Source organism: Blennius ocellaris (assembly GCF_963422515.1).
Source record: "Blennius ocellaris genome assembly, chromosome: 4".
In the NCBI taxonomy this organism is placed as follows: Eukaryota; Metazoa; Chordata; class Actinopteri; order Blenniiformes; family Blenniidae; genus Blennius; species Blennius ocellaris.
In genome coordinates, this window is record NC_137653.1 from 18,620,097 (window position 1) to 18,647,687 (window position 27,591).

General features: G+C 42.5%; 2 protein-coding genes across 2 annotated transcripts in view; one reads left to right on the plus strand and one right to left on the minus strand.

The window, feature by feature from the left end:
• rhobtb3 (Rho related BTB domain containing 3) lies at positions 1-25,767 on the plus strand. The gene is made up of 13 exons (XM_080494909.1): positions 1-99; positions 550-781; positions 1,620-1,812; positions 4,888-5,045; positions 5,370-5,478; positions 7,920-8,115; positions 8,266-8,462; positions 16,202-16,311; positions 17,724-17,829; positions 19,015-19,188; positions 22,785-22,951; positions 23,435-23,531; positions 25,628-25,767. Coding segments are annotated over exons 1-13 (1,860 nt in total). The 5' UTR covers positions 1-97; the 3' UTR covers positions 25,747-25,767.
• glrx (glutaredoxin (thioltransferase)) overlaps positions 25,630-27,591 on the minus strand; it is a 7,367-nt gene continuing 5,405 nt past the window's right edge. Inside the window, exon 3 of the mRNA XM_080494910.1 lies at positions 25,630-25,767. The gene's annotated coding sequence lies outside the window, so the exon portion shown is untranslated. The remainder of the gene's footprint in view (positions 25,768-27,591) is intronic.

Consider the following 27,591-nt stretch of genomic DNA (forward strand, 5'->3'; position numbering starts at 1 on the left):
GCGAGCCTCGCTGCTGCAGCCTGGCGTGGAGACGCAGCGTGGAGAGACGGGCTCCACCGCGGCGCACAGCAGCGGAATAAAAACCGCCGTGACCACAATGTAAGTTCATCTCAAGCAGCAACTCATTGGGAGATGTGAGGGAAGAAAGAAAGAAAGACAGACAGAGAGAAAGAAAGAAAGAAGGAAAGGGAGAAAGAAAGAATGGGAAGAGAAAAAAAAAACCAGGGGCTGCATGCTTCATTTGTTTCACTGTCCATACATCACTGCTTTGGTAAACATAAAATCAGCGCCGGGGAGATCTGTCAAAGTGCCTAATTTATTGCACCATTATGCCCACTCAGGTATTTAAAAAAAAAAAAAAAAAAGGGGGCCTTGGCGAGCTCATTCTCAAGTCATTTCCAGTGACATAACGGTGATGCACTGTCTCCGTGATAGACATGAATAATAAGGACCAGTGTGAAGAGAGGTGTCTCCAAAAACCCTGAACATCAGCCATCCCTTTGACGCCTCCCTCCACTTCCCACCACAGTTATGTGCCTGTCTTTGCAGGTCCATCCACATAGTGGCTCTGGGTAGTGAGTGTCCCGGAGGAGTGGGGACCGGGGAGGAGATCCTGGGCCAGGGGCAGCTGCAGGGGGGCTTGCTGTGGAGTTACCTCGGTCATGGGGCACTGGTGGGACCCTGCGACCTGGAGAGCAGCCTGCACAACCCAGCCTTCATGGAGTACACCTCACGGGTGTTTGGGGATGTCACTGTCGTGGTCCGGGATTGTCCCAGCTGGGTAAGAGACAAGTTTGTGTGAGAGCAATACGAAGAAAGCCTCCAATGATATGTATTAATTTGTTTCTGTGGCGTTCTTTTAACTCAACATTGCCATTTTCACCTCACCTTGTGCAATGGCAAATCAGACTCGGATTTATGGAAGCAGTGACAGTTTCAGATGGCAAAACTCGTCTTGAAAAAGTGGTGTACTATTGCTTGAGCACTGTCATTGTCAGAAGGTGTGCATCGCCTCACTGATTGACTATTTACTTTTCACTCTGTCTCTCAGAAGACATACAACATTTCAAATTCCAAGGGCGCCTGCCTTAAAGCAGCGATTGCAGGCTTTTAAAAACATCTCTATTCTTAGGAGGAATGCTATTTTAGCATGCACTGCACGACACAAAATCTGATGAAAGAACTTTTGTTCCTAATAGCATATGAAATTGAAATGAAAGCTCTGTTTTGATTTTGTATAGATGCAGTGTGGGTCCTAATAGCAGACTGTCGAAGTCTGACATGGGTGTTTGCTGGGAAAAAAATCTGTCAGTCTAATTCTGCATCACTTTGTCCTTTTTATATTCAAATTGCTCAAAGCTTTCTTTAGTGCCCCCCTCTGCCTAATGAGTAGAATCAGATTTGTCTCAGAAGACTTCTTATGGGTAAAGTCCCAGCAGCAAGCCACACTGAGCCATTCATAGTTAAAAGGGAAAGGTTTGAGGTTATGCGAGGTAAAACTTGTGGCGGGCCACAGGTTGGATATGCAGACCGCTTAGAATAAAACATTCCTCAAGCATCTGTCCTTGTCTGACTTCCCTGTGTGAAAAAACATTGTCACCTCTTTCATGTCTTTCTAGGACCTGTTGGACAGCGATTGGTCCAGCGTACGGAAAGTTCTTGAGCAGGCGGACATCCTCGTCATCAAATACTCAGTCACTGACAAGCTGGCCTTCCAGCAGGTCAGGAATGGCTACGCCCCGAGACTCCGCCCCCTCCTGAGGCACTGGGGTGTACCTGTTATCCTTGTTGCGGTTGGTGCACGTCTGAATGGTGAGAACGCTTTCGATCTGTTTTTCTAACAAGTAGGAGGGAGTTCTCCTCAATTAGTGGATCCTCTAACAAGATGCCAAGGTTGTGTGTAAGCAGTTGGAAGGTATACATAGCGCTATGTCTTTATAAGTCCGCCACTGTGCAGGATACTTTAGTATTTACTGGTCCGATGGCTCTCGCCTCGCTGCTTAATTGGGGTTCTGGGAGTGTGTGAAGCCGTTGCTTCTCTTGTTGGGTAAGTGAGATCGCTGTCAGAGTCTTGTGTCCCTTGGTGTGTCCTCTTCAGCTATGAGGAGGATGCTCACGATAAATTCTCCCCTTGGCTGCCTTCAGGCTGTCAGCTCACGTGCCTTTCAGCGGAAAACACAAAAGCGAAAACTCCAGGTAGCTAGTTTTGGACCAACAGAAGCCCTGCAAGTAGACAAGGGTTCATTTTCATGTTACGTTAAGGCATCCAGGTGCAGCTTTCCTGGACATTATTTCACCCGTTATGCATTAACATACCTACATGTGCGTCAGTGCCTCAGTGAGGTGTGCATGTGTTCACAGGCACACTGACCTCCTGTGAAATCCAAATTCTATAAACAAGCCCATCAAATGCTCCAGGTTGTATTTTTAGATTTCCTGCTCAACATACTTTGGGATCCTGTCAGAGCACTGCTGCAGAATGATCACAGTGGAAGCCAATTCTTTGCTGGAGAGGGGAGGAGAGGAGAGGGGAGGAGAGGAGAGGAGAGGAGAGGAGAGGAGAGGAGAGGAGTGGGTTGCGGTGGACCCGAGCTTTTGTTTGTGTTTTTGTTTGTGGCTGCTGTGAGTATTTTCATGCTATCCCCTCATGACTGCAGAGAATGACGGCTGAGCTCTGAGCGCTTCCTGCTGCTCGACTCTCGACCACCTCAGGCACAGCTGTGGCAGAGAGCCCTACCATACGTGCATTAACGCAACCATTAAACCAGCAATAAGCGAAGGAGCACAGACAGATATAACCAAGGGCACGCACGCAGACCCTAACACACAAACATACCACGGATATGCCAAGTCACTCCCTGTCAGACACACACACACGCACACACACACACACACACACACACCCTCAGCCTGGCTGCGTCTCTGTGTCATGCCTGTAGGTTATTAGCAGTATGATTTATCCAATGCCTCAGCACTTGGCTGCTTGTCCTGCCCATTCTGTCGCTCTCTCTCTCTCTCTCTCTCTCTCCCTCTCTCTCTCTCTCCGCCTTTGTGAAGTCTTTCTGTAGTTCTTTTTCCTCCTTCAAGATAATCCCTCTAATTTTCTGTCTGACTCTGTCTCTGTGGTCCTCGTGCACACACACCACTGTGCGGCGGGTCTCAGCGCAGGTGCCTCTGCAGATTTGACACATTACTGTGGTCTCACTTATAAGCTGCTGTACAGTAATCCCCACCTAACGGTTTGGCCAAGATGCAAAACTGGCAATCTTAACGTGCCAAAGCAGTACTATTATATTTAATTATTTTATTTATCATGCTAAAATTTCCCAAACCAGCAAACCGAGATAATTTCACAAGCTGAGTAAATAAAATAATTAATGGCTTGTGTTGTTAAAGCTCCTTTTGCCTCTTTTTACACTGTGGTCCTGAGTAGGAGTAGCAGCAATGAGAAGACAGGGCGAGTCTGCATAATACAACCACATGTGGCTGTGCCATCTGGATTGTACGCAGGGTTTTCTGAAATATATGTTCTATTTTTGGCTACATTGCACAATGCTATATTACGGGGTCTGTGCTTCACATAGGGGAACTTTAACTTTGTGTTTTTCACTTGATGCATAACATTTTTTACAAATGTTGGGGCAAATGATTGTATTGGATTTTCATGTTAATGACACTGCATTCTAGTATGCTCACATGCTTTGTTCACATTTATGGATATGGTGCCTCCTCGAGGAGTGACGAAGAGTGTAGTTTGACCAGCAAGGAGAACTTTGAGACCAGCTCTCTATGAAGGATGGGTGTGACTGATAACAGTCTTCGAAAAGGTTTCTTTAAACATCATTTCACACAGCGGGTGTACCCTCGAAAGTAATAGGATTATATCCTCAGCATTTGTTTTTACCCTTGGGGTTTAAAGGTCCATATTTGTTTTCACAAATTAGTGTTGTTCAATTTCATTACAGTTTTCCCATCTACAAACTCACCAAAATTACAAAATGCTGAATATACCTGAAAATCATGAGAATACAATAAAACTACTGAATAAAAAAAAGAGTGAAATCGATATTTGAAGTCTTTTACAAACATAAAGGCACCTTATAATGTTTAATAACAAATGTATACCAATCTGGCCTTATGTTCTTCTATCTCTATGCGTTTTCTTCAGTATTATTTACACAAGTTTTAAGCTTTGAACCCAGTGAAGCTGGGTGAATGCACAGCCGCTTGAACTGCCACCACCGGTAAAACACAATAAAAATATAGCAGTTGTTTTGTATGTTCCATGTACATCTGATTCACAATTTCTCCATGGTCTGTTTGCAGGCCGGTCAGGGACAGCGAGGCAGCCACATGTGTCCCTGTATATGTGCTGAGGTTTGGTGTACAAGTAGATAGAAATGCTGCTGCAGCCTCGTGTCTGACAGAGAATTTTCACCACAAGCTCTCATTTGATTTGAAATGTCCAATTCATTGAGAGAGAGCTCTGTCGTGCATTGTGCAATTTGTGAGGTATTTTTGTCCCACTGCTGTCGTTAATGTGTATTGATCCATGCTGAGTATGAAAATGACCACCGAGCTTTTTGTGCTCGAAGGCATCCGGATACATTCTTCAAGTGACCGAAGGGTTTTTGACAAGTATAGATTACACTTGAGCTCTTTTCATATTTACTGTGAGGAGCAGCTCTTTCAGTCAGACCCAGCTGTAGTATTGCTAACATCAGCTGTCCAATTATTCCCGGGCCCATGCTTCCTAAAAAGCATAATGTAATATTGGTAAGTCATGAACTTCCCCTCGCACCCGCGTTGTCCATTATTTACACGGTTGTGTTGTGTGTTCGGTGTTGTGATGCTTCATCTTGGAGCTGAATTCCCTTCTGTGTTTAGATGAAGGGCCTCCGTGTACGTGTCCGTTGTGTGCGTCGGACTGGAGCAGCTGTGTGCCTCACAGTGAAGGTCTGCAGCTGTCCCGGGACCTGGGGGCCACCTACCTGGAGCTGCCCTCGCTCAACCACGTCTTTGTGGGCCGCTACTTTGGCAGCGTGGTAAGTGTTAAGGCGATATGGGAACCAGGTGATTTAGTTTTGAATAAGCTTAGGAGCTTAAACTATCGATGCTGTTTTCCCTTTTACTTTTTTTTTTCTTTTGTTTTTCATTTGACCCTGTGCTTGTGAGATTTCACTCTCACCATATTTGCAGTCGTAGATTAACTCAGTGTTTCCAGAGAGACACCATGCACCATACAAGAGGAAACAATGACAGGCTGGTCTTTCCAGGGATTCATCTCTAAAGCAAAGAATCGATGATGTAACTGCCACTATTTTTGCTGCCTGTCTCTGAACTAACGTGTGCATTTCTGTTTTATTCAGCTGGAGTACTTCATGATTCAGTGTCTGAAACACAAAGCCAAAGAGAGACCAGAGAAGAGGCGCGGGAATAAAGTGAATGAGCTTCGTCCCCCTCACTTAGAACAACCAGGTCAGACGAATACTACAGCATGTAATGGACAGACACTGCTTTTACTACAGTATTATGCTTTTATGTCTTTGCTCCTCTTGTTCCTCTTATTTTTAATGTACTGTTGTTGTTTTTTTATATAGCTATTTCATTTTCACCTAATTAGGTAATTAAAGTTTATATAAATGACTCCTTCTAATGGCAAATTTTCTGCACACTGAGTTGATTGGTTCTACTCAAGCTTACTTAGCCATAAAAAGAGCTGAGCGCAAAGGTTTCATCTGGATCAATATCTTCTGTTCCAAACTGAAAACAAGAAAAGAGACAAAGACCGAGGTAGACTACTTTTATACCACGACATTTGGATCAATTTTAGACTGAACTCTGTTCCGCTAAACATGCAGTAACAGCTGAGTTTAGCAGCTCGAGCTGCAGCAGCTCTGTTGTGGGATTGGAGAGGATTAATCCTCAGCCATCGAGGACATTTTAGAGAAGACTTCAGACATACATTTTGCGTCAATGCACAGGGAGCATTCAAAAAGACTCACTGTGCTTTTTTTTTGGATATATAGTTCACGATATCACAGAGAAAAGAGTTGTACGGTATTGTTGTGATTCTTCCCTTTTCAGATGCTAAGACCAGGAAATATCTTGTGTTTGTTTACTGTGGAATTGCTCAAAAACGTTTCAAGATGTGGCTCACTTTTTATGACTTCTCAATTAACCTTAAAAACGAGGGAAGAAAAGTGTATTTTTATAGCACTATTCAGCCACAAGCCGATTAAAATCACTTTGCAAAGGCATAGATGTACAATGAATTTAACACAGTTAAATTGCCATTAAAACAATGACAATGGAAAGCAAGCTAATAAATAGATAAGGAGATCTCACAATTAGTTGAAAAGCCTCTCATGTTCAGGGTTTCGACTTTCCAGCAGTATCATCTTGACTCTTGCAGATTTAATACAGACTTTTAGTCTCTGAGCCAATCAGATGCAGTGAAAAGATTAATTATGAGGAGATGAATGGCCATGCTAATGAAGGGAGGATGAAACCCACCGAATCACAAACAGTTTTACGCGGAGAGCCACTCGCACACTGCAAGTTGATTACTTGTAGCAGAGCTTTAACGAAAACAGAGATTGTGGAGGGCCTCGACAGCCGCACTTCGGTTGCTTTTCCTTCATCTTAATGTTCTCCTCTTTCAGACTGGGCGTCTCTCTCTCACTCTCCTAATTTGATAAAAGATAGTGTGATTAAAGTGTCTGCCTATCTTAATGGCCTGATGTTGCCACAACCTAAAAGCTTTCCGTGTGTTGAAATTGAAATGGCATTAAAATGGAAAAGGTCTGAAACCGGGCGCCCACTCTATGAATAGATCTCGCGGCAACAAGTTTCATTTAAAAATAGGAGTTCATAATGGTATTCTGCAAATTTCATATCACTCCACTCTTGTGCTTTGCCACATGCACGCTTACGTCTTCATCACGTAAATTACCTGAAAACATTCAATACAAACAGTCGTGTAGAATATTGATCTGAGCGCTTTGCTGCCGTGTGTGTTTCAGTCTGATGGCTGACAGATTTATGTCCGGCCAAAAATGGCAATGGGCGCTTGTGGATTTATTGGTGCTTGTCCAACACTACTTTAAACTACTTATAGAGTAACTTGCATTAAATATGACATGCACTGATTCAGGAACAGCATAGATGTCCCAGGCCAAATCAGAGCAGCCATTTAAAAAAAAAAGAAAAAAGGGAGATGAATTCCACAGAGCTGCCCTGAGTGTGTGAAGCATGAATAGGAATGTAATTGGACGATGATTTGTGGACCTCACCACCAACTACACACCCCGTTAATCCGACGTTGTGAATAGATGAATCACAAAGAGGAAGCAGCTCTTGTTGTTCCAGGAAACATCTAAGATTTTTGTGTCGGAGAAGAATTCGATCTCTGTGCTTCTTGAGCTTGACCAGAATGCAGTGCAGCAAGTCTGAGCGCGCATCTTTTCACGACTGTCATGAGAGCAAAGACAAACATATCTTGGAAGCCTTTATTTCTCTGAAGCATAGGCAACAGGGCAGGACACCGCTTGACATTGTCCACTTTTAGCTTCCTCTTCCTTGGATGAAAGCTCCAACTGCACAAAAGCTGTCAAAATCATTTCCTGCACCGAGCAGTGCTCACTACATTTTTCTTTGACTTGTCAAATCTGATTACCCATTAAAGGGGGTAATCTCTGCCATGAGTAGACGAGGTAGATAGAGAAATAATGGGCACATCAAAAGTCTGTATTGTACGTCTTCCAAAAGGCTTTGCACGAAATAAATGTGGTGGATTGACTTTATATTTCGTGGCTAGGGGGTCAAGCATAATTACGGTAGTAATCGTTAATGATCTTAACTCGTTCTATCTTCCTCTTTCTTTTCTCGTAATCCACTTTGCTGCTGCTCCCATTCAGCTCGTCTTCCCCCGATCCGAGTGGAGGAGTCCAGCTTCTCCCAGGACATGCAGTGGCTGTTGGAGCGTGGTGTGCAGTTCGCCGATGTGGCCTTCTATGCCGGGGATTCTGGGAAAGAACTGGGGTGGGCCCATGCCGCTGTGCTTTGTGCTGTCAGCCCGTACTTCAGACAGCTGCTCCTGGGGCCCAAGACCAGGTAGGAGGGATAATAACTTATTCATAGGATGAAGCTTAATAAGCTTTTTTCACCACCTGAGCCTGTAGCCGGCAGCGGCGGCTCTGTCATTTCTGCAAACTCTTCTTTTGCGTAACTCTGAAGCTTTGTACTCGCCTCTGGTTTGGACAGGGAGCGTCCGCAGTCCCGATGCGTGTGCAGGGACCGAGACGGAGCCCCTCATTCACTGCTCTCCACCTGGGACGGCGGCATCATTGATGACATGCCAAGATCAGAAGGACACCTGACAGGACGTCTCACACGTCTGGTAGTGAAGGACCCCCTCCTGTGCATGTGCCTTTGGGAGACGCTCATGTTTATTTACAGAGGTAAAAACCACCAGACACAATTCTCAGGTGCATTCATGTCAACATTATAGCTCCACACTGCTCATACAGAGAGAACAAACATGAATTTGTACTTTCGACAAGCAAAATATGTCTCAAGAATTTGAGTGAATGCTTCCACAATATCACAGAGGGCATTGGATGTACAAAGAAAACTGTGAATTCTCACATTAAAAGATGTTGGCAGCTCTGTGAGGCATTGCTCTGAGCTGACTAAAAGCTACAGTGATGATGTGCCGTCGCTGCTGTTTAGCAGGTGCAATGTTTACAATGTTCGCCCTCTTATTTGAGTGTTGGCTCATGATTGGCATGCTTGTTGCTGAAGGATGACTGGGAGGTTGGGAGTTTTGTAGAAAAGCAAAAATATTTATGCTTTGCAGATCCTCAAAGTCTAATTGCAGTTACTCGATTCTGAAGTGGTTATCAAGATCTATTTTTATTAAATATATAAAAAAAGTCGGGGCATTTGCATTGTATTGTGCTACAAATGTGCAAATGTAAATTCTGTCGTTTGACTGAATGTCGTAAAGCACACGCCAAATGTTGAAACGCAGACATTTGACGTGTGTTGTGTCTGGACTGCAGTCCAGTTTACCACTCAGGCTCTTTTACTGAGAGGCCAAATAAGCATCTCTCATTGAAAAGAAATGTCTTGCGTATCATATATGTATGTCACTCCAAAGCCTGTAAATGCTGTTAAATTACTGTGGAACCTCATTGCATGTGTATCATACCATACCTCAGTCTGTCTTAAACCAATCCAGCTCAGAGAAGACAACAGTATAGTTGCAGCTTATTTGTACATGCATCACTGACTTTTGATTGAGATTGGGATATAGTGATTACCTGCATTGACAGACAACTCGTGCTGGGTTTTAGAAGACATTTTTCCTGTATTGAGGACTGTATTTCATTAACTTTTCTCTGTTGGCACAGAATTACTGTACTGAATGTGTATCCACATGATTTGAACATTTTCAGTCACCAAATTTCAGTTTTTAGCTTTCAACATGTTGGCGTTTTAATAATTGCCGCTTTTAAATTAATTTCAGACAAATGTCCCACCAATGTTTTTTTTTCTTTTCAATAAATTTAAAATTTTGATAATATGCCTGTAATTTCAACTCAACCATTTACCTTGTTATGAGATTAAATCCTCCAAAAACATGAGCCACTACGCTGAAAAATCGAAGAGTGAGAACTTTTGTTCTGAAGACTTCGGTGAATCACATGTGAATGCAGCTAAATTACTTCTGAATTAAAAGCTGGACCGGCCTGAACTCCAACAGCAAGGCTGAAGCACAGAAGAGCGTTCCTACCAATTAAAGCCGTGTGATTTCACCAGGATAAAGTTGCCCAAACGGACGTTCTGGCAGCGGGATCTGATGCACTGAAAGTGCCAAACACAAAGTGGAAATCAGAAAAGACAAAGGCATCTCCAAAACTGGTTTTTATCTACTTGGCTTGGTCTTCTCTCTCTCATTATACCACACAATTTCTGGAAAAAGAGTTGCATTTGTTTCATGCTACTTGTGCCAGCTCTAAAATATATACATTTATTTTAAAAAAGCAGTAGTTTGGTTATATATTCAGCCTCAAAGCTTCATGTTTTACTTATATAGACACAACTAGGCCTGTAGTTTAAATACAGCTGAGAGAGCTGGACCAGCTTTCACTGTATAGAAACTCCATTATTAAAATTGCCAGGTCCTCTTTTTCTTATAACTTAGATGTAATGATTAATGACCCCTGGCAGTTGGAAGCAGTTTGTCTGCTATTGGGTCTTGTCCAATAATCCATTACACCAAGGAACAGGATTCAGTCAAATGGAAAGCATTTCACAGTAAGGAACCGTAGTATTTTAGTCTTGGATCTGACCATTCATTTTGTAATTGTTTGATTTCACAAGGTTTTTTCTAAAGCTTACATTTGCACTTGGCTGCCTGCAGCCACTCGTACCTTCTGTGTCTCCTCCCAACTCAGATCTATTAAAGAATTATGAAAATCTGCTTGGGGTGATGGGTATATTGAAGAAAGCCTTTGAAGAAACTGACATTCATTTTCGATAGCTAATAGGAGCTGGAGATAGTATCGCACACCAACCTGTTATACTGTCATCTTCAGTCCCATGTGTACACGGTGAATAGTCCTCTATAATGAACAGTATCACACATCAGCTTCACATAACAAGCATACAAGCTTAAAACACTGAAGAGAGCATTCGCAGGTGTCATAAATTGTCATGCTTGCATTCAAAATGTTCCTTAGACGCTCACGAAGCCTTGTTAATCAAGCATGAGTTTTTCTTTAATGTGGTAAAGGAAAATCGTGTCGGTCGGCAGCTTAAAGAATCTGCAGTGCCGTGCCTGCCGCATGTTAGATCAGAGCGCACGCCCCGTCACATGCCGTGCATGAATCGTTATGGCAATAGAAGCTGCGCTGGCATCTCAGTCACAGAGGTCTGTTAACATGTAGGTGAAAGGCAATGCACATGTAAACAACACTGGAGGCACACATACAACACATGCACAAGCTGCTGAAGTTTGAGCGGAGAAGGGAAGATTATAGGGTGAGACTGGTTCTCTGTGAGTGACTGCATGAATAAAGATAAGTGAGCCAGCAGTCGAGAGATGAAAGTGCGTATTTTCATGCACGCTTGTAGAAGTCTTTGCACGTTCCTCTTCTCGAGTGTGCAATGAGAGAGATGAAACGGCACAAAGTTAAAAACTGTGGTGAGAAATGAAGGTGGCGGGATGAGAGGGTGAGACAGGGGGCGGGGAGCCTGAGGGCCACAGAGCAAGGGGCTGCTTTTTCTGCAATTTTGTCATAATGTGACAAGCAACGAGGTGGGAAAGAGCATATTGTTAATATATGTGAGTGTGTGCTGTACGGAGTGTAGCGGAAAGATGAGTGCAATACCAATGTCATGTTTTCACGAGAACTGCAGGGATAAAATGTGAAGTCTCGTGTGAAAAATAACAAACGTTAACCTTCAGCATGGCGGGCCTGATTGTGTGTATAAAGCATCTAACTTCCTATCCAGTGTGCGAGTGTATATATGCAGTATATCTGTATGTTCTTTGAATTGGTTAATCAGTCGTGAGTGGGCGCCTTCTTTGTTCAGAACAGCATTGAGAACACAGTGAGCTAATGTCTAATAATCTTACAGGAAAATCCATAAGAAGCTGCTCGTTGTATGGGTGGAAGCACAACTCGCGCTTCCTGCTTGAGATTCATTTCATTCATTTGATTGTTGCAGTCCTTTTTAGAGGCATGGCAGAGCAAATTTCCACATTGTGTTTTTTTTTTCTGTGAACACACACTGCGTCATACTCGTGCCTTAACTCCACACTCTGGGTTTTTATCACTTGAGTGTGTGTGGACAGTCACAGAGGCCACGACTTTCCTCGTGTGACATTAACTCTGTGAGACTGTGTCTCCTTGTGCAGTGTTCTGCTGAATTATTGAATTTGTCACTTGGTTGTTATTGTGTGTGCGTGTGTGTGTCCGTGTGTGTGTGTGCGCATCATCAGTATAATACAAACTCAGTGTGTTTGTGGTCTTATGTGGAGTCTTATTTTGGACAATACAGAAGTTGTGACGGCAACTTGTCTAACTTTGGATAAATATAAAATGTTGGAAGTTGCTGTCCTTGTACTGAACTGGGTTATGTCTGCAAGATGTTGGAGTGGCTCGCTCCATGGTCCCACACTGTGGCGAATCGGGTTCAGTGTATTTCTGTGTAATTTTGCACGTTTTCCCAATGGCCTTTGTGGGGTTGTTTTAGTTAATCTGTGAGTCCACATTGGTGGTATATGTATGCGTGTGATGATCGGTCTTTCTGTTTGCACTCTGTTTGCTCTGGTGTCAGCTGGGACAGGCTGTAACCCCCTTGACCCGAGTCAGAAAGAATAATACATGTTTGCGAGATGGACGGATGAACTGGTTTTTCCTGCTCGCTTGGACGTACTTTGTTTGTGCACCTTGGAAGAGGTGAGGCGAAGCAAGCCGACCTCATAATAAAACAGAATGAATAGTAAATGCAAGGCGGTGCAGCGTAAAAATGATTGGCTGTTTTACTAAAAGAAGCTGCAAGCATAAAGCTCTTAAACCTCTTCAACCAAAACAAGTCAGCTGTCGGAGCCGACCTGCAAGTGTCTCCGAGCTTCTTTAGAAAACAAACCGAAAGCAGCTTCTGCCTGTTTGGGTTTGAGGTCGGCAGCAGAGAGCAGGTTCAATCTTGATGTCCGGAGACGTCTGGATGGCCCACAACGGCAGAATAACAGAAATGTTGACTGGGCCTAAAATGTTCAGAGATTTGGGTATGAACACCTGAACTGATTTGGATTCAAGCATTCGCTGCAACTGTATGATACATTTTTTTCCCCCAGGAAAGCCAGCAGCAGATTTACAGACGTCCAATCTACACAGGTCATAACCTCAGCTTTTTTTTTTTTCCTATTTGTTTTCACACACTGGTGAAAGAAGTTACATTTGATGCAGAAACTTTTTTATAGATAGATGCAGAAGAGGTTTAAGCGCTTTTGTGGCTTTTGCGTCCTCTATATATATCTTGTCCCATTTGATGCGTTCCTCTTCCATCAGCTGGTGTGTTTCGGTATGTTTTTGGTGTCTGGCTGCATCATATCTCAGCACAACAGCTCCCGAGCTAAAGCTAATCTCTCGCCCTGAGTTGGAGGTGTCTGCTCCGTGCAGCGTTATTACCAGAGCAGCGCGCGTTGAGGTAATCCCTCTATCAGTCCAAATGCCGTCGTTATGAACTAATGATGAGCTAAATCCGGCCCAGTCCAGCTCTCCGACACTCATTGATGGTCTGTTTGCGTCCCCATAAGAGAGAGAGAGCACGCCGCCCGAATCAAGCTGCTGTGCAGGGTTTATATACCAGAGCGGAAGTGCAGATGTGTAATCCAGATGCTTTCTCATTTAAGTTGATGTGGTATTTTGTGTGGGTTCATATTTAGGTTAGTCTTTCTAAATATTTAGTGACAGTACCTGATTCTTTTTTTGTGACTTTGTCATGCTTAGAACACACTGAACTATCAAAAATGTACATAGTTTTTCTCAGCTCTATAATTCAACACCTATATAACTCGATGTGGTGCCATTTAATCTTGTGTGGATGTTTATTGCTGCCAGATGTTGATTTAACCATCCATCTTTATGCCACGTTACGCTAATGAGGCTCACGAGGGGCTCGAGCTAATCCCAGCTGGCTCTGGGTAAAACCATGTACTCTATGCAAAGGTTGATAGTCCATCACGGCGCAATCGGGATAACGCCTTTAAAGAACCTCGCAGGTTAAGTCCAGGAGCATCAGGATGATCATCTGTGTTGTTGGATGGGATTGGAGGATCAGTCCATTCTTTCTAATGAATGTCCTCCTTGTTTTGATGCTTGTTTTTTTTTTCTTTTCTGTTTTTGTGTTACCCTATATTTAGTGTGTCCTGTGTGATCTAATTTAATTTGAATGCACCTTTGTCTCTTGCTGTCAGCAGCTCCCGTCTTCTTTTCCTCTAGCTGTTTGCTCCAGGGGCATGTGTTGTACCTGTGAGGGGGGCTCTGTCTGACTGTCGTACAAAGCATTTCTTTTCATTTCAGGTCACACCAAATATGACTGATGACAGTAAAACACCAGTATAAGGTTTTACTGGTTTATGTTATCCATGGATGATGTATTGATATCAGCTTGGTGTCTGGTTGTGAGAAGTATAGATATATACGATAGTATATTCTGTGTATGAACTCACTCAGTTAATTGCAATGGAATCGACACAGCTACCATCTGCTGGAATGTAGTTGATTGTGTGCTTGTCTGCTTTGACTGCTTTTAATCCTTATTCTGCTGCCGGTCACATAATGCCCAACAAGCAGGTATTGGCTTAATACCTTTGAAATTGGGATGCAATCTTACTGTTGCGTTTGATAAAGTGCTTGTGTGTTTTTAGGTGAGTGTGTGTGTTTTGTAATCCTGCTGTCTGCAGATGGATCTACCTGCACCTGTGTCTGTTGTGTCCTTGTCAATGCATTTTGTGTCTGTTTCACCATACTTTCATTGTCAGTTTGTCTGGTCTGTGTTTTATGGCTCACTTCTATCCTGCACTTTAAAAATGTGTTTTTAAAAAAAAAGTTTTTGTTCCTCCTCTTGCTGTTTGTTTAGGACTTTTCCCATCTCATGCATATTGAAACTTTTATCTTATGTTCGTGTGAGCTTTTTGCCTTCTGGGTAGAATAACAGACTAACAAAGTGTTAATAACTAACAGAGACTGATAGGAGTGGTGCGCGACGAAGGATGTCACATCAATGGTTGACTGAAAGTTGCAATATGTTTGACCAATGTGTCGAAGTTTCTGAAAAGTAGACATGACACTTTTGTGTCTTTTATAAATCTTTCTCACTGATATTCATTATCCGGCTTGGTCGGTACAACTTGAACAATCAAAGTGATTATGAGCACATTCCGCTGCAGTCTTTATTTAATTTATGTCAACATGCTAATCTCCGTGATAATGAGCATGTTAGTTGTTACCGCCGCTGTGTTCATTTCACTTCTGTTGGAGTGGTAGAGTCTTTGTTTTCACAAAGAGAAGAGGCATCATATTTCCACTTCTGTAAGTAAAATGGTTCTATATTTCTAACGTTATACAATGTCAAACAATGGAACATTGACAGATTGTCCGTTAATAAATGTTCTCCGATTCTTTAATGAAGTAGAAACAGATAGTTGTGTAAAAAACCCTTGCAAATATACAGGTTCTGAAATGTTCTAGAGTATAAAGGTAGAAAAGTGAACTTTATTTGACCCACGGTGGCTTTTTTAAGGGGCTGGTGCTCATATGCATGTACAGACCAACAATATAAATGTTGGTCAATGATAATTCAACTCAATTCAATTTGATTCAGCATAACTTAAAAACGAGTCTTCAAGCTTGAAAAAACTGGTAATAACCTGACTCGACTTTATCTAAAACACTATGAATCCATAGAGGAAGTCTTAGCATTCAGATATGACTGATATTAACTTCATCACACTTAAATTCATGACTTTCTGCAGCTACATTGTTCTTAACTGTGGCCGTCAGCTGCTCTGATCTTTTCAATGCACCTGACTCGTCATGATGGAGGTTAAAACAATGAAAACACAAAAGAAGTAGATATTTGTGCTTAAGAGTAACATTAAAAAGTTGTGATCTCGTAAGTACACTAACAAATTACGAATATTTTGTTCCTTGCCACCTCTGCAAACCATAAAGGGTGTAGGGGAAAAAAAAGTTTTCCTGTTGTCAATCGGCTGCATATCAACCCCAGCTCATTCTTTTTTGACAGAAACGATTGATTACTATACTGAAGGTTGCATTGACTGCGTTACTGTCGAATGTTTGATGCTGAATATCTGAGGGAGACTCAAACGTAACACACAATGGCAATACTAGTTATGATTTGTGTAACATCAAATCATAACTCTCTTATTTGTTTAACATTATCACGATTTGCCAAGATGTGAAAGTATCCCACCCGTTAGCCACTGTACGTTACGTAAACCGAGAAACATTTCAAACAAGACAACTTGGACCAAAACAGGATCCAAGTGTTCGTGTATGTATGTGGGTGGTTAGAATACAATGCCTGCTCGAGGAGTTTGCTCGTGTGTGTAAACTGTTGTGAATCCATAGCATCAGAGTGTTTGTGGATGTTTTTTTAGGAGCGTGGGAGTGGGATCACCTCCAGGAGGCCCTGGAAGAGAAGCTGAAGAATTCGCTGGCCGTGGCTCAGCTCATGGAGCGCATACGAACTCTCATCGGCAGAGACAAGGTGCGGTGTACAAATTGTCCTGTGTGCCCCTTTATTAGCTCGGTCAAATCTGAGAAATGTTATTATGTTTGTAAATGAAATATACACGTATGAAGCCCTCCCTTAAAAAAAAAAGAGGTTAAACACAGACAGCCTCTAAACTGCTGTTTGAATGCATAAACACATGTTTTTGTATTTGGAGACTAAGAGTGTCTTAATTAGCTAGACCTCGTTTAGGAACAGTGCCTTAATAATGTGGCTATAATTAGCATGTTTACATAATTACTCTCTGTAATCACTTCACAGATACTGTGAGAATGAGCACAAAATAAATAAGGGAGCCTCTCCAAGGAGCAAGAGCACACTCCCAGCCATGAGCATCAATGCACTGTTGAAAACTACAGTGTGACATATGTAATGTATTGCGTCTGTTGGGAGAACGCGAGGTGGCTCCCTATAATAGGCAGCAGACTCTAAACATTTAGAGAAGGATCAGTAGATGTGACGTGGCCGTGTCTGACAAGCTCTTGGCACCATGTATGGTCCACCAGCCCGTCTGGATAGAACTCGGTTTCGTACCTGCGGCTGTGTTGAGGGGAGCCGACATGTTGAGATGACAGGCTCACTGTAACGCGATGAGACACCCTAATGTCCTGTCACGATTCGATTCCATCCTCTGCAGACACCTCCGGGTTGTGTGACTCCCTGTGAGAGCGGCTGAAATTGGCTCTCTCCATAAGTTTTTTGCATCGATTCACAAGATCAAAAGAGGCTCAATTTGTGGGCTGTTTCCCACTGAAGTGTGTTGTGTGTGTCGAACGCTCTCTCTGCAGCTGCGCGACCTGAGAATATGGACTTCTTCTTGCTTCAGTTGACTGAGAAAGGTCAGGTGATGGTAATGAGAGAATGTGACGACGCTCATTTGTGGGCTTTAGAAAACCCTGTGTGCGCACAGAAAAACTCTGCACGCCGACAGCCTTTCTTAGTCCACAGCTGCAATTCATGCTGCACCGAATACTGAAGACACGTAGATTGCATTGTGCTTATCCTTAAAGAGCCTAAATTGAGCACGAATGAGTTGATAATAGACTGGACGGCCGTCTGGTTTCCCCTCTGCTCTCAGTGGTTTGCCAGGTCGGCCTTCTCCTTTTTGGGATTGCACTTCAAGTTTGTTTGGGAAACATTAAGCAAGACTTGCAGAGAGGCGTTTTGTATTCGACGAGGGAAGTGGGAGAGATGCACTGAATGACAATTGTGTTTGTAACCGTTACCTGACAGACAGCAGAGGAATGTTAACTGTCGGGGTGTGTCGGCTTTCTCCTTGGCTTTCTGTGTGTGTGTGTGTGTGTGTGTGTGTGTGTGTGTGTGTGTGTGTGTGTGTGTGTGTGTGTGTGTGTGTGTGTGTGTGTGTGTGTGTGTGCGTGAACGCGCAGGGCCCCAGGGACACGCCGAGTGCACGTGCAGCTCAGCTCTGTCCCCAGACTCTTGTCAACCTCTTCAATTCTCCTCTTTACTCTGATGTCATCTTCATGGTGCAAGGTGGGTTTGAGTCGATCCATTTGATCTACGCACGTTTACTCTGCACGCAGCATCACACACCAGAGGAAGGTCACATTTTATTCGCTGTGATTGAGTTATGATCTCAGTCCCACCCAGGGCCAGTCACCCATTTCAAGGCAAAATAGAATGGAGCGGTCCAAACGAAGCCGAGCGTTCCCCTCCTGACGGCAATGTTTCATCTTGACAGAAGCTCAACTATGACCTGAATTTAGCAATTCTCTATCATGGTGAGCAATGTAGGGGCAATGCCCCAAGCATCTTCAAATCAATACTTATCTCATCTCTTGTCCTTGCACCTCCTGATCTGTGAGTTAAACTCCTGGAGGTCATTAAAGGAAAATGTAGAGATTTGTTTTGATATGAACAGTTATTAATATTTAATAATGTCCCTTAATGGCACTTAGTGGTTATTGTCATGCAGCCAACAATCAAATATCAAACAAACTTTGTTCCTATCGTAGTTTTTACATACGACAAGGAGGAAATACACAGTGGTTTACCCTGAATAATACAACTGAGCCACACAATCAAACACCCACACCATCAAATGCACAAAAACTCAAAATGCACACATAGACACACACGGGAAAACACGATCGCAACCCTATTTGTGTCTGGGGAAAGCTGGAATAGTAGATGAAAATATCAAAACAAAATAGTAGGTAAAAACTCTGAGTACAAGGATAGAAGCTCAGGGTTCAAAATAACAGATACATTGTTATTGTAGATCAAGAGAATGCACAATACATAAAAATAAACTAATGCAGGCTAAAAATAACAAAATAAATCCCACATTAACTTAATCTACAAAAAAATATTTGAAGAAATCCATGCATCCATCTTCTACACCACGGAATATTGAATACATAAAGAAATCAAGAGTATATAAAACATAAAACTTCAAAGATTAAATACATTATTAACTACATCAATAAACAAAACATCAAGACTTGTGCCCAAAGACAGATTGAATTAACCTTGAACGCTGCAAATTTGTGATGACGCCAAAAAGCACGTTAGTGATATTAGAAACGTCTAATTGAGGAAAGTTAAACATGATTTAATGTTGTTCTCTCTTCCTATTGGGTATTTATTTTGATGCCGACATTACATGATGGATTACAACAAGTTCAGGGATTCGTTTTGTGCCGGCCTCTGATTCAGGGAGCGTGTTGCCGGCCCACCGAGCCGTGCTGGTGGCCCGTTGTGACGTCATGGCAGCCATGTTCAGCGGGAAGTACGCCGAGGCCCGGAGTCGAGTGGTGCCCATCCACGGAGTCTCCTCAGACACTTTCCTGTCCTTCCTGGAGTACCTCTACACTGACTCCTGTTGCCCTGGTGAGTTCACTGCACGCAGAGGAGCACTCAGCCTCGCTTCATTAGAAACGCTATAATGTGACACTGTGGAACAACATTCAATAAAAATAATTAAAATCCCAAAACCATCAAAAGCCACATTTCCTCTGTCTGTGAGAGGAGCTGTGCTCAGCTTTTTGTTTCAGTGAGCCCCGTTTGATTTGGCAAAGCTCACGTTCAGTATTTGTCTTTCTTTCAGAGAACTGCGTGCTTCAAAAGCTACTTTTGTATAGAGGGAATATTTTAAAACATGTTTTGATAGCGCTGAATGTGGAAAATTCTATTTAAAATGTGTAAAGCCAGATGCGCTTTATATAAGTCAATGTGACTTTTTCAAACTTAAAAACAAAACAAAACAGCTTATTATTAAATCTGCAGTTTGTATCAAACATTTAGTAAAAACCAAGCGCAGCAGAGTTTTCATGTAAAAATGAACGCGTGTATATCCAGAATGTTTGAATGTCTTCATACCACTGACAGTATTATCAGCTGTTCAACAATGTGTGATTTCATGAATGAATGAATAGTTTTACCTTACATTTGTTTCCGGCGTACACATCTGTTTCAGGGATCGTGAGTTCATGCTCAGGGGATGTGTGATTCACACAATGACACTCGTTTACAAAAGCACAATGAACCTTTCATGTAATCTTAATGTATGGCGGAAGCTCCGGTCTCCAAATCGAAAAAAGCCCTTCAGAGGAGTACATCAGTGTTTTCCTCATGGCTTCACAAAACAAAAGCACAGACGACAAGTTGCATCAACCATCTGTGTGACTGCGACATGCTGCCAGTGTCGGTCTCAGGAGGCGCCGGGAGAACAGCACCGAGATTAAAATTAAATTAGATTTAGCGATGACAAAAATCAACCCGTGGCATCACCGCATCATCTGGTTTTAATAGAGCCAAATCACCGTCCCAGAGACGCTGTTGCTGCTTTGCTGTCACTATCTGACACATTGCGTGCAACAATTTCAAAGTAATTAGTCCTGATAATTCTCTCTGGTGATGGCGTGAGCGACAGTACATTACAAGCGTGAAACCGTCAGTCATGTGAGCTGCTTTTACAAACTCGAGGTTGCATGGAGAAGAATTTTTAGAACTGATTCCAATCAAGAACCTCATTTTTAGAATAATCAAACAACCGGTCGGCAGATTTTCGCATGTTTTTGTTCGTCTCTTAAACACTGATAACATTCATATACAAGCAAAAAGTATTTTTCTCTGTAATGATCACAATTTCAATGTGAGCCAACACGACTGAATAAGCTGAAATATCTTAAAGGCTTTCTTGTTGTAGGTTTTTTTACTGCTTCCAACTAGTAAAATTGCTTAAAGCAGCTTTGAATTGCACATTTGTTTAGTGTCTAAATCAGCTTCCTGTGCTTGTTGTTTTGTGACAGCCATGAAAATGTTCTGACTGACGTGCCTTTTAACTTCTGAACATTACAGATCCAGAGAACAAAACAATGTTATGTTCACAAATTATAAATAATACTTATAATTTCTGTAATGTAGAGTTGCAGAATTAGTTGCTCAAAACAGTGACTCTTCTGCCGCTTTGTTATATAACAAAGCGGCTGAATAGACAATGCAAAGCTTCAGAACGATCACCTCAGAATAAGCAGCTCCCTCGCAGTTGACAATCTCATTATGTTCGTGCCACAAGATCTTTGTGATGAAATAATAATGGGAAAAACGTCTACAAGCAATACTGAAGATCCGGCTCAGGCGCAGGTAGGATGAAGCTGTTCTCAGAGTTACAGCTTCAGGTTGAGTCACGGCAAACAGGAAATTAAAGGCGTGAAACAGCTTGGGAGGCTGCAGCCACCCTGTCGTTATGTAAGCACTCAAGGTCAACGCAAGGTGACTCCATCAGCAGCAACCAAAACGAAGGGCGCGCAATCAAAGGAGGAGCGCGATCAGGGCGTCTCATTCTGAGAAGCCGAAATAAATAGATCTGCTATAGTCAATGAGGGTCAGAGTGAGAGGCTGGAATACATAGTTATGGCTCGTTTGTGCAATTGTGCAGTCAAAAAAAAAGCTAAATGTGTACCGCTGCTGCTCAGCTGGTGGTGCAGCAGCATGCAGGCAGTCGGTGTGGGCGCTGGGCCAACGACTCAGGTTGCATTTGGGCTAATATGATTTGACACTTTGACATTACATAATAGGGCCGACAGTAGTTTCTGACGTTTATTGCACGCAAGCATGTCATTCGACGGCATCAGAAGAGCAGCGGGTAAATATTTCAAATGACTCGACTATTGAGCTTCATCTGTGATCACATCTGGTTGAGATTGTACTTATCTGATGATCACGTGGAAGCTTTCCCCGGGGCGTCAAGAACCTCCGCTCGTATGTTGCATGTAACGGGTAATATAGACGTAGTACATAGATTATGTCTGCGGTGACGTTCAACCATGATTCCAAAAATCTTGAGACATTGTGTATACATTCTGCCATCTTCATAAAACATACTGTGTTTATATTGACAGTGCGACTCCAATTTTTTATTTTTTTTATGTGTACACCTAACAGTGTCCAACTCTGTTGAGCCCATTATGACCGACCCATAATTATAGGCAGCTCACAAACAACACGTGTTTAAACCTAATATGAGTAGTTATTTTTTCCAGCCACGGTCTGACACTACAAAGCAGCAGCATTTTAAAGGCACTTAAACTCTTTTATCGGTCATGAATATGGAACATGAACAACAACAGCTTTTTTTCTCCATCAAATAAAGGAAAAATAAATGCCGACTATTAAATTCTTTAGTTGAGTTTTGCCATTTTCCAGCAATACTTTGTTCCAAGTCGTTGCTGCTGGTGGAGAGGAGGCAAAAGTTTAATGCGCACAAGAGTCTCTTTGTTAGTGAACACAGTGACTCAACCACAACTTGACACGACAAAAAGATTTGAAGTGAAATATATTTACACATTATTTGACAAATATGGAGAGATAACTGAACTAAAAGCCCAAACACACCAAAGAAAATCATTGATTGCTGATGAACTGGTGAATTTTCTTGCCATTATTCACACCTGATGCTTTGCTTTTTGGACCCTTGGAAGCTTTATCATGTTAAGACCTAATATCAACCTCCTTAGATTATCTTTTCTGTTACATGATGGATTTGTAAATTCTGCTCCCCGGCACACAGGAATATTTAAAAGAAATTGACTGCTGTCAAGTAATCAGTGTGCAGAATCTGTTGGAGGCTTTTTAGACCGTGATGTGATACACCCGTTTTGACTTGAGAGCTGCAAATTCTTATTTTCTCTGAACACACGCTGCCGAGATGTTTATAACTTTGATCATCGTGTTATTTTCATAAATATGATTTATGGCACCTGCTTGTGGGAAAACTTCAGTCTGGATGATATCTGAATTTGTTTTATTGCAGATCACAATACACTTCACCGGTCTATAAAAAATGTTTATTATTTAAATAAACACATCAAATCTGAGTAAGAGTAGAATTTATCATCATCATTCAACAAGAAGAAAGCATTTGAATTGTTTTTCGACTCACTGGCAGTATATGAGCCCGGTCTTTGTGTGTTTGGTGTGTCCAGCCAGTGTGCTGCAGGCCATGGCCGTGCTGGTGTGTGCGGAGATGTACCAGGTGAAACGACTGCAGCACCTGTGTGAGGTCTGTGTGTGCGCTTACCTTCAGAGCATGCCCAGTAGAGAGCTGGCGTCGACCGGCATCAGCGTGGTCCGTCTCCTCCGCAGAGCAAAGGTCAGTTGCAAATGTTAGTGCATGTGTGAGTACAGGAGGGGAAACCTGAACACGTTGCATCCTGCATTATACTGGGACATCTCGGGGATATGTTAGTACTCAACAAATCTGGCCGCAATCAGTTTCTTCAATTTGGTGTCATTGTTTTTTTTTTCTTCTTTCGAACGATTCATCTTTAAAGTAGCAGATTCCCCTTTATTTTGGAGCACATCCATAAATATTTGGACATTGACACCATATTTACAGATGATTCACAAATCTGCAGTGCAGACTTCTTTAATTCCTCGACGTGAACTCATTTAAGAAGCACAAACTACAGTAATTAGACAACTGGCTGCTCGTTGTGGTGATGGTATACAGACCACGAAACGTTGAAAATAGAGTCAGTGCCCCGAGTTTTTATGGCTCTAACTGTAATAAAAGTCATCATAAATTCTTAAGGCGCTCATTATTTACAGCGTCTCTTTTTCCATCGATTCTCAGTGCCACAATGCAGAGCAGCTGTACGTCTGGCTCCTCCACTTCATCGCCAACAACTACCTGATCTTCAGTCATAAACCAGATTTCCTGGAGCTTTCAGGTCAGTTTGAACTCTTTATCCAACACAGAAATGTCACATGGTCCACTGCATGATTGATGTTTTTTTTTTTTGTTTGTTTTTTTAACAAAAAGCCAGTTTGTGGATTTCCTTGTTAACAGTTTGACGTTTCCGGATTTCTACACATTATTCATCTTCATAATTAAACAACTGTCACATGATTTATGAAGTCAAAAACTAGTAAAACAATCATGTTGGGCTCAAAATATAGTACACTAAAATGATTAACAACACGGTTACACTTCCTTCACAACTTGTAATTGGATTAATCAAAAGTCGGTTTGCACACACAGTGGAGGAGTGGTTCATGCTCTTACTTCAGTCAGAAGATCCCGGATTCAAGTTAAGCGGATTTGGTTTGTTGCGATCATGTAACATGATACATCAAAAAACATGATGTATTTGAGGTTAACGGTTTATGCTCAATTTTAATGTTGAGTTTCATCCAATTTTCCCTATTGTTTATGTTAAAATTTAATACTCCTGCCATCCGACTGCAGTGTAAACAGTTGACGGCCCTGAAATGGCCTGCAAAAAAAGATACATTTTTTGTGTAATTGGAGCCAACAAAATTGAGAAGAAAAAGAATAAAGACAGAAATGTTCAACTTTTTGTGACGTTGTGGCTGCTACCTTTGAACACAGGATACGTGACGGAGCATCCAGTGTCCTCCTGCTTCTCAATTCAATAAAAATCTGGACGACAGGTGGCATTACTGTTCAGACTGAGGTCACTGAAAAATATCAAATAACCTTCTGATTTGGGACCACAGGTGAAACGGGCCTGCAGCTCAGTTTTGCAGGGGGGGGGGCTGTTTTGTGTTGTTCGGGCTGCAGATCAGATAAAGCTCAAAGGAATCCAATTTAGGCCTTTTTCCTGCAGTGGTTGTTGGCCTCCGGTGTAACCCGTCTGCACAGTGAGGTGAGATCAACTACTGCTCCTCTGGATTGGAAAGTGTTAGAAATGGCTGGATGTTAAGATGTTAAGAGCTGAATGGCAGACTTTTAATGTATTTTACATCTCAGATGTAAAATACATTACATATCAGATGTAATTTTACATCTCAGATGTAAAATACCTGCGAGTCATTGTTGTGCCCAGCAGTTAGTTGTAATAACACAATGCCCATGATAATGCTTTATTAGCCCCAGGTCACATGGTTAGTTGTGGAAGTGGAGGTCACGACAGAGGAACAGCTTAAATATGTACACGTGTGGCAAAATACAAAAAACGATGTGCGCATGTCTCCCCACACATCTCTGCAGTGGAAAGTCTGCAAAGAAAATGGCCGTAGCCTGGCTCTGTTCATTATGCCTGTGTGAAAGGGGCTCTTAAATATGTAGAATACTTCACATTCTGTGTACTCGGATATTCTTGTAACACCCTCTATGTGCTGCCATGCATGAGAAACATGGCAGGTTGTCCATTCCTCAGAATAATGTCTCCTTTTATCTTGTTCTTTGATGAGCTTTACCAGCAAATGCTGCAGGCTTTTCGCACAAATTAACAGCAGTGTTTTATAGCAGAAGCATATTTTATTATCATTGTCGGTCAAATACAGAAAATTGTATTCAAGCCACAAAGACCTGGTGCGACATCAGTGTGTAGGTCCCTTTAAGACCAGAGGAACAGTTTTATGTTGCTCCTTTTACAGTCACATAAAAACAGATTTCACTTCACTTCAGAATTCCAACATCGTCCAAAGCTTACTTTCACGAGCGAATCTCAAAAGGAGGTTTGAGCAGACATTGCACAAGTCAAAAGGGAGAATACACACTGATGTTGCTTTAGGTCTTAATATGGTTTGATTTCTGGACGGGAGGTGAATTGCACAAGCAAAAGCCAAATAACTCAACTGAGTGCCACTGGTCCTCAGTTGCCTTTTGGTAGAAACAAGACATTTCAGCTTTCTTGGCTACATTTACAGCAACAAGCCAAGAAACGATCACACATTTGTCTGCAAGGGCAAAGCAAAGTACAGGAAACCTTGCAGATTTTTTTTTTTTAAGATCGGCAAAACCTCTTGTAGTCGTTTGCAGCATATTAGAGGATAAATGCCCTGATTATGTGCGTTGTAGATGAGGAACGTGAGCAGGTGGAGAGGCTACGCTGGCCGTCCAGAGGCTACCTGCAGGAGCTCAGCGAGTACCAGCAGCGACGGCGCAAACTCCGCAAGTCCCGCTGCATAGTCATGTGACCACATCTGGACGCCAAATCCCTGCAGAAGATGGAGAGAGAGACGAGGAAGGAGTCCAAGGAGAGAAAAACGACAAAAGGGGGTGGTCATCCACATGTGAGACATAGAAAAAATATCTTTTTCTACTTATCCTGCAGGATGAAAAGCCGCCTGTGAGGCCCGGCGCTGCCGAGGAGCACGTTGCTGAACTCCTTAACGAATGGGACCCGTGTCATCGACACGCATCTCACGCAGGGATTGACTGGCGCGTCCTTTCCATAATGACTATCTCATCATGGGCAATACAAAATGAACAATCCTTGAAACGCTGTATGATTTTAAAACGGCTGTCCAGCAAATGACCACAGGCTCTGTGACGGATTTAGTTTCGAAACGGCGCGATGGAGGTGAAAGCAAAACGGCACCGTTTGCGACCGCGTGGATCAGGTGGGAAACGACCCGGCATGGCGTGTGGCCTGGTTCAGGCTGAAATGTGACTTCGGGTGGCAGAAGCAGGATAAAACTACAGCACTGAAGGCCTTTCTTCTCTACTTTGACTCCTGGCAAGGTCTGTGTACCCTCTGCAGAACTGATCCCACATTGATTAAACCCATCCTTGCTCACAAAACATTTGTATCCTGTTGGCTCTAAAGACTGTGAACACTTGGACACACAGCAAAGTCATTCATACACACACACAAAATTCTGATTTGGAGACGTTTTTTGTTTTTTTTGTGTAGCAGAAAGTTTAATCTGGCTGGAAATGACATAAACAAGTGACAAGTCATGGGAATACCATGGATGATTATTGGAAAATGCTTCAATCCAAACCACTGTCCTGCATATTTTATGTGTCTCGTGGTACCGACACCTTTTCTCTCTGCAGACCTGCGTGTTCGAGCTGGAACACATAGAACATGCAGGGTAGTGGACCTTCAGGACCAAGACTCAACACAGCTGCTGTAAAAATCTAGAATTTGTTAAATGCTGAAACCACAGGCTGAGTCGTGTTTCTATAGGAACAGTTTGGGTTGTTATTAATGCAGCTGAAGTCAGGAGTGGTAATCAGATTTACCAAAACAGACTTTAAGTGATTGTCCAGTCCAATAGAGACTTAACAAGGCTGGTCTTGGTGACAACTGGACAAAAATATTATTTTGAAAGTAATAAAGCATGGAGCCAGATGGTCAAAAACAGAAATAGGCGAGTCGGTGTAAAACAACAAAACCAAGATGAGCGTCATCCTCAAAGACGTCAAATCTGCTCAGCCTTGTTATATTTGGTCTGATTGACGGGGTCAGTTTGTGGAAGTGGAAATGCTGCAACAAGCGGCTCAAACAACTGGACAGAGTCCACTTCTGGAGCACGTGCCTGAACCTACTCTGCAGTTCAGTTAAGGTCTGAACACTGCACTGACCAAAGAGCTGTGAGCGGACCAAACAGAGCGTGAAGGACTTTAGCGGTGCGGCGGCCTCAAAGTTCACCGTGACTGACATGAATAACGGTGCAGTTCTTGGCCCCGGTGTATCCGATTGGCTTTTGAGACGTTTTCAGTTGATAATCCCAGCCTACACAAAGCCTTTTGTTGGAATTTAAGATTTAGTTTACATCTTATCTAGTATATTTAAATGTCAGTGTGACGCAAACAAGATTACATGGGGTCGTTTTCTATTTTGGTCTGGACCTGTCTACAAGTGTGTATCCTGCCTTAGTTGTGTTAGAGCCACTTGAGCGCTGTGACGGCAGCGAAATGTGATCAGAAGGAATCTTTTTTTTTTTTTTATTAAAGAAAATAAAGGACTTGATTAAAAGAAAGAAAGAAATCCATATACATGAGACATATCTGGTACAATCTGACCTGCATTT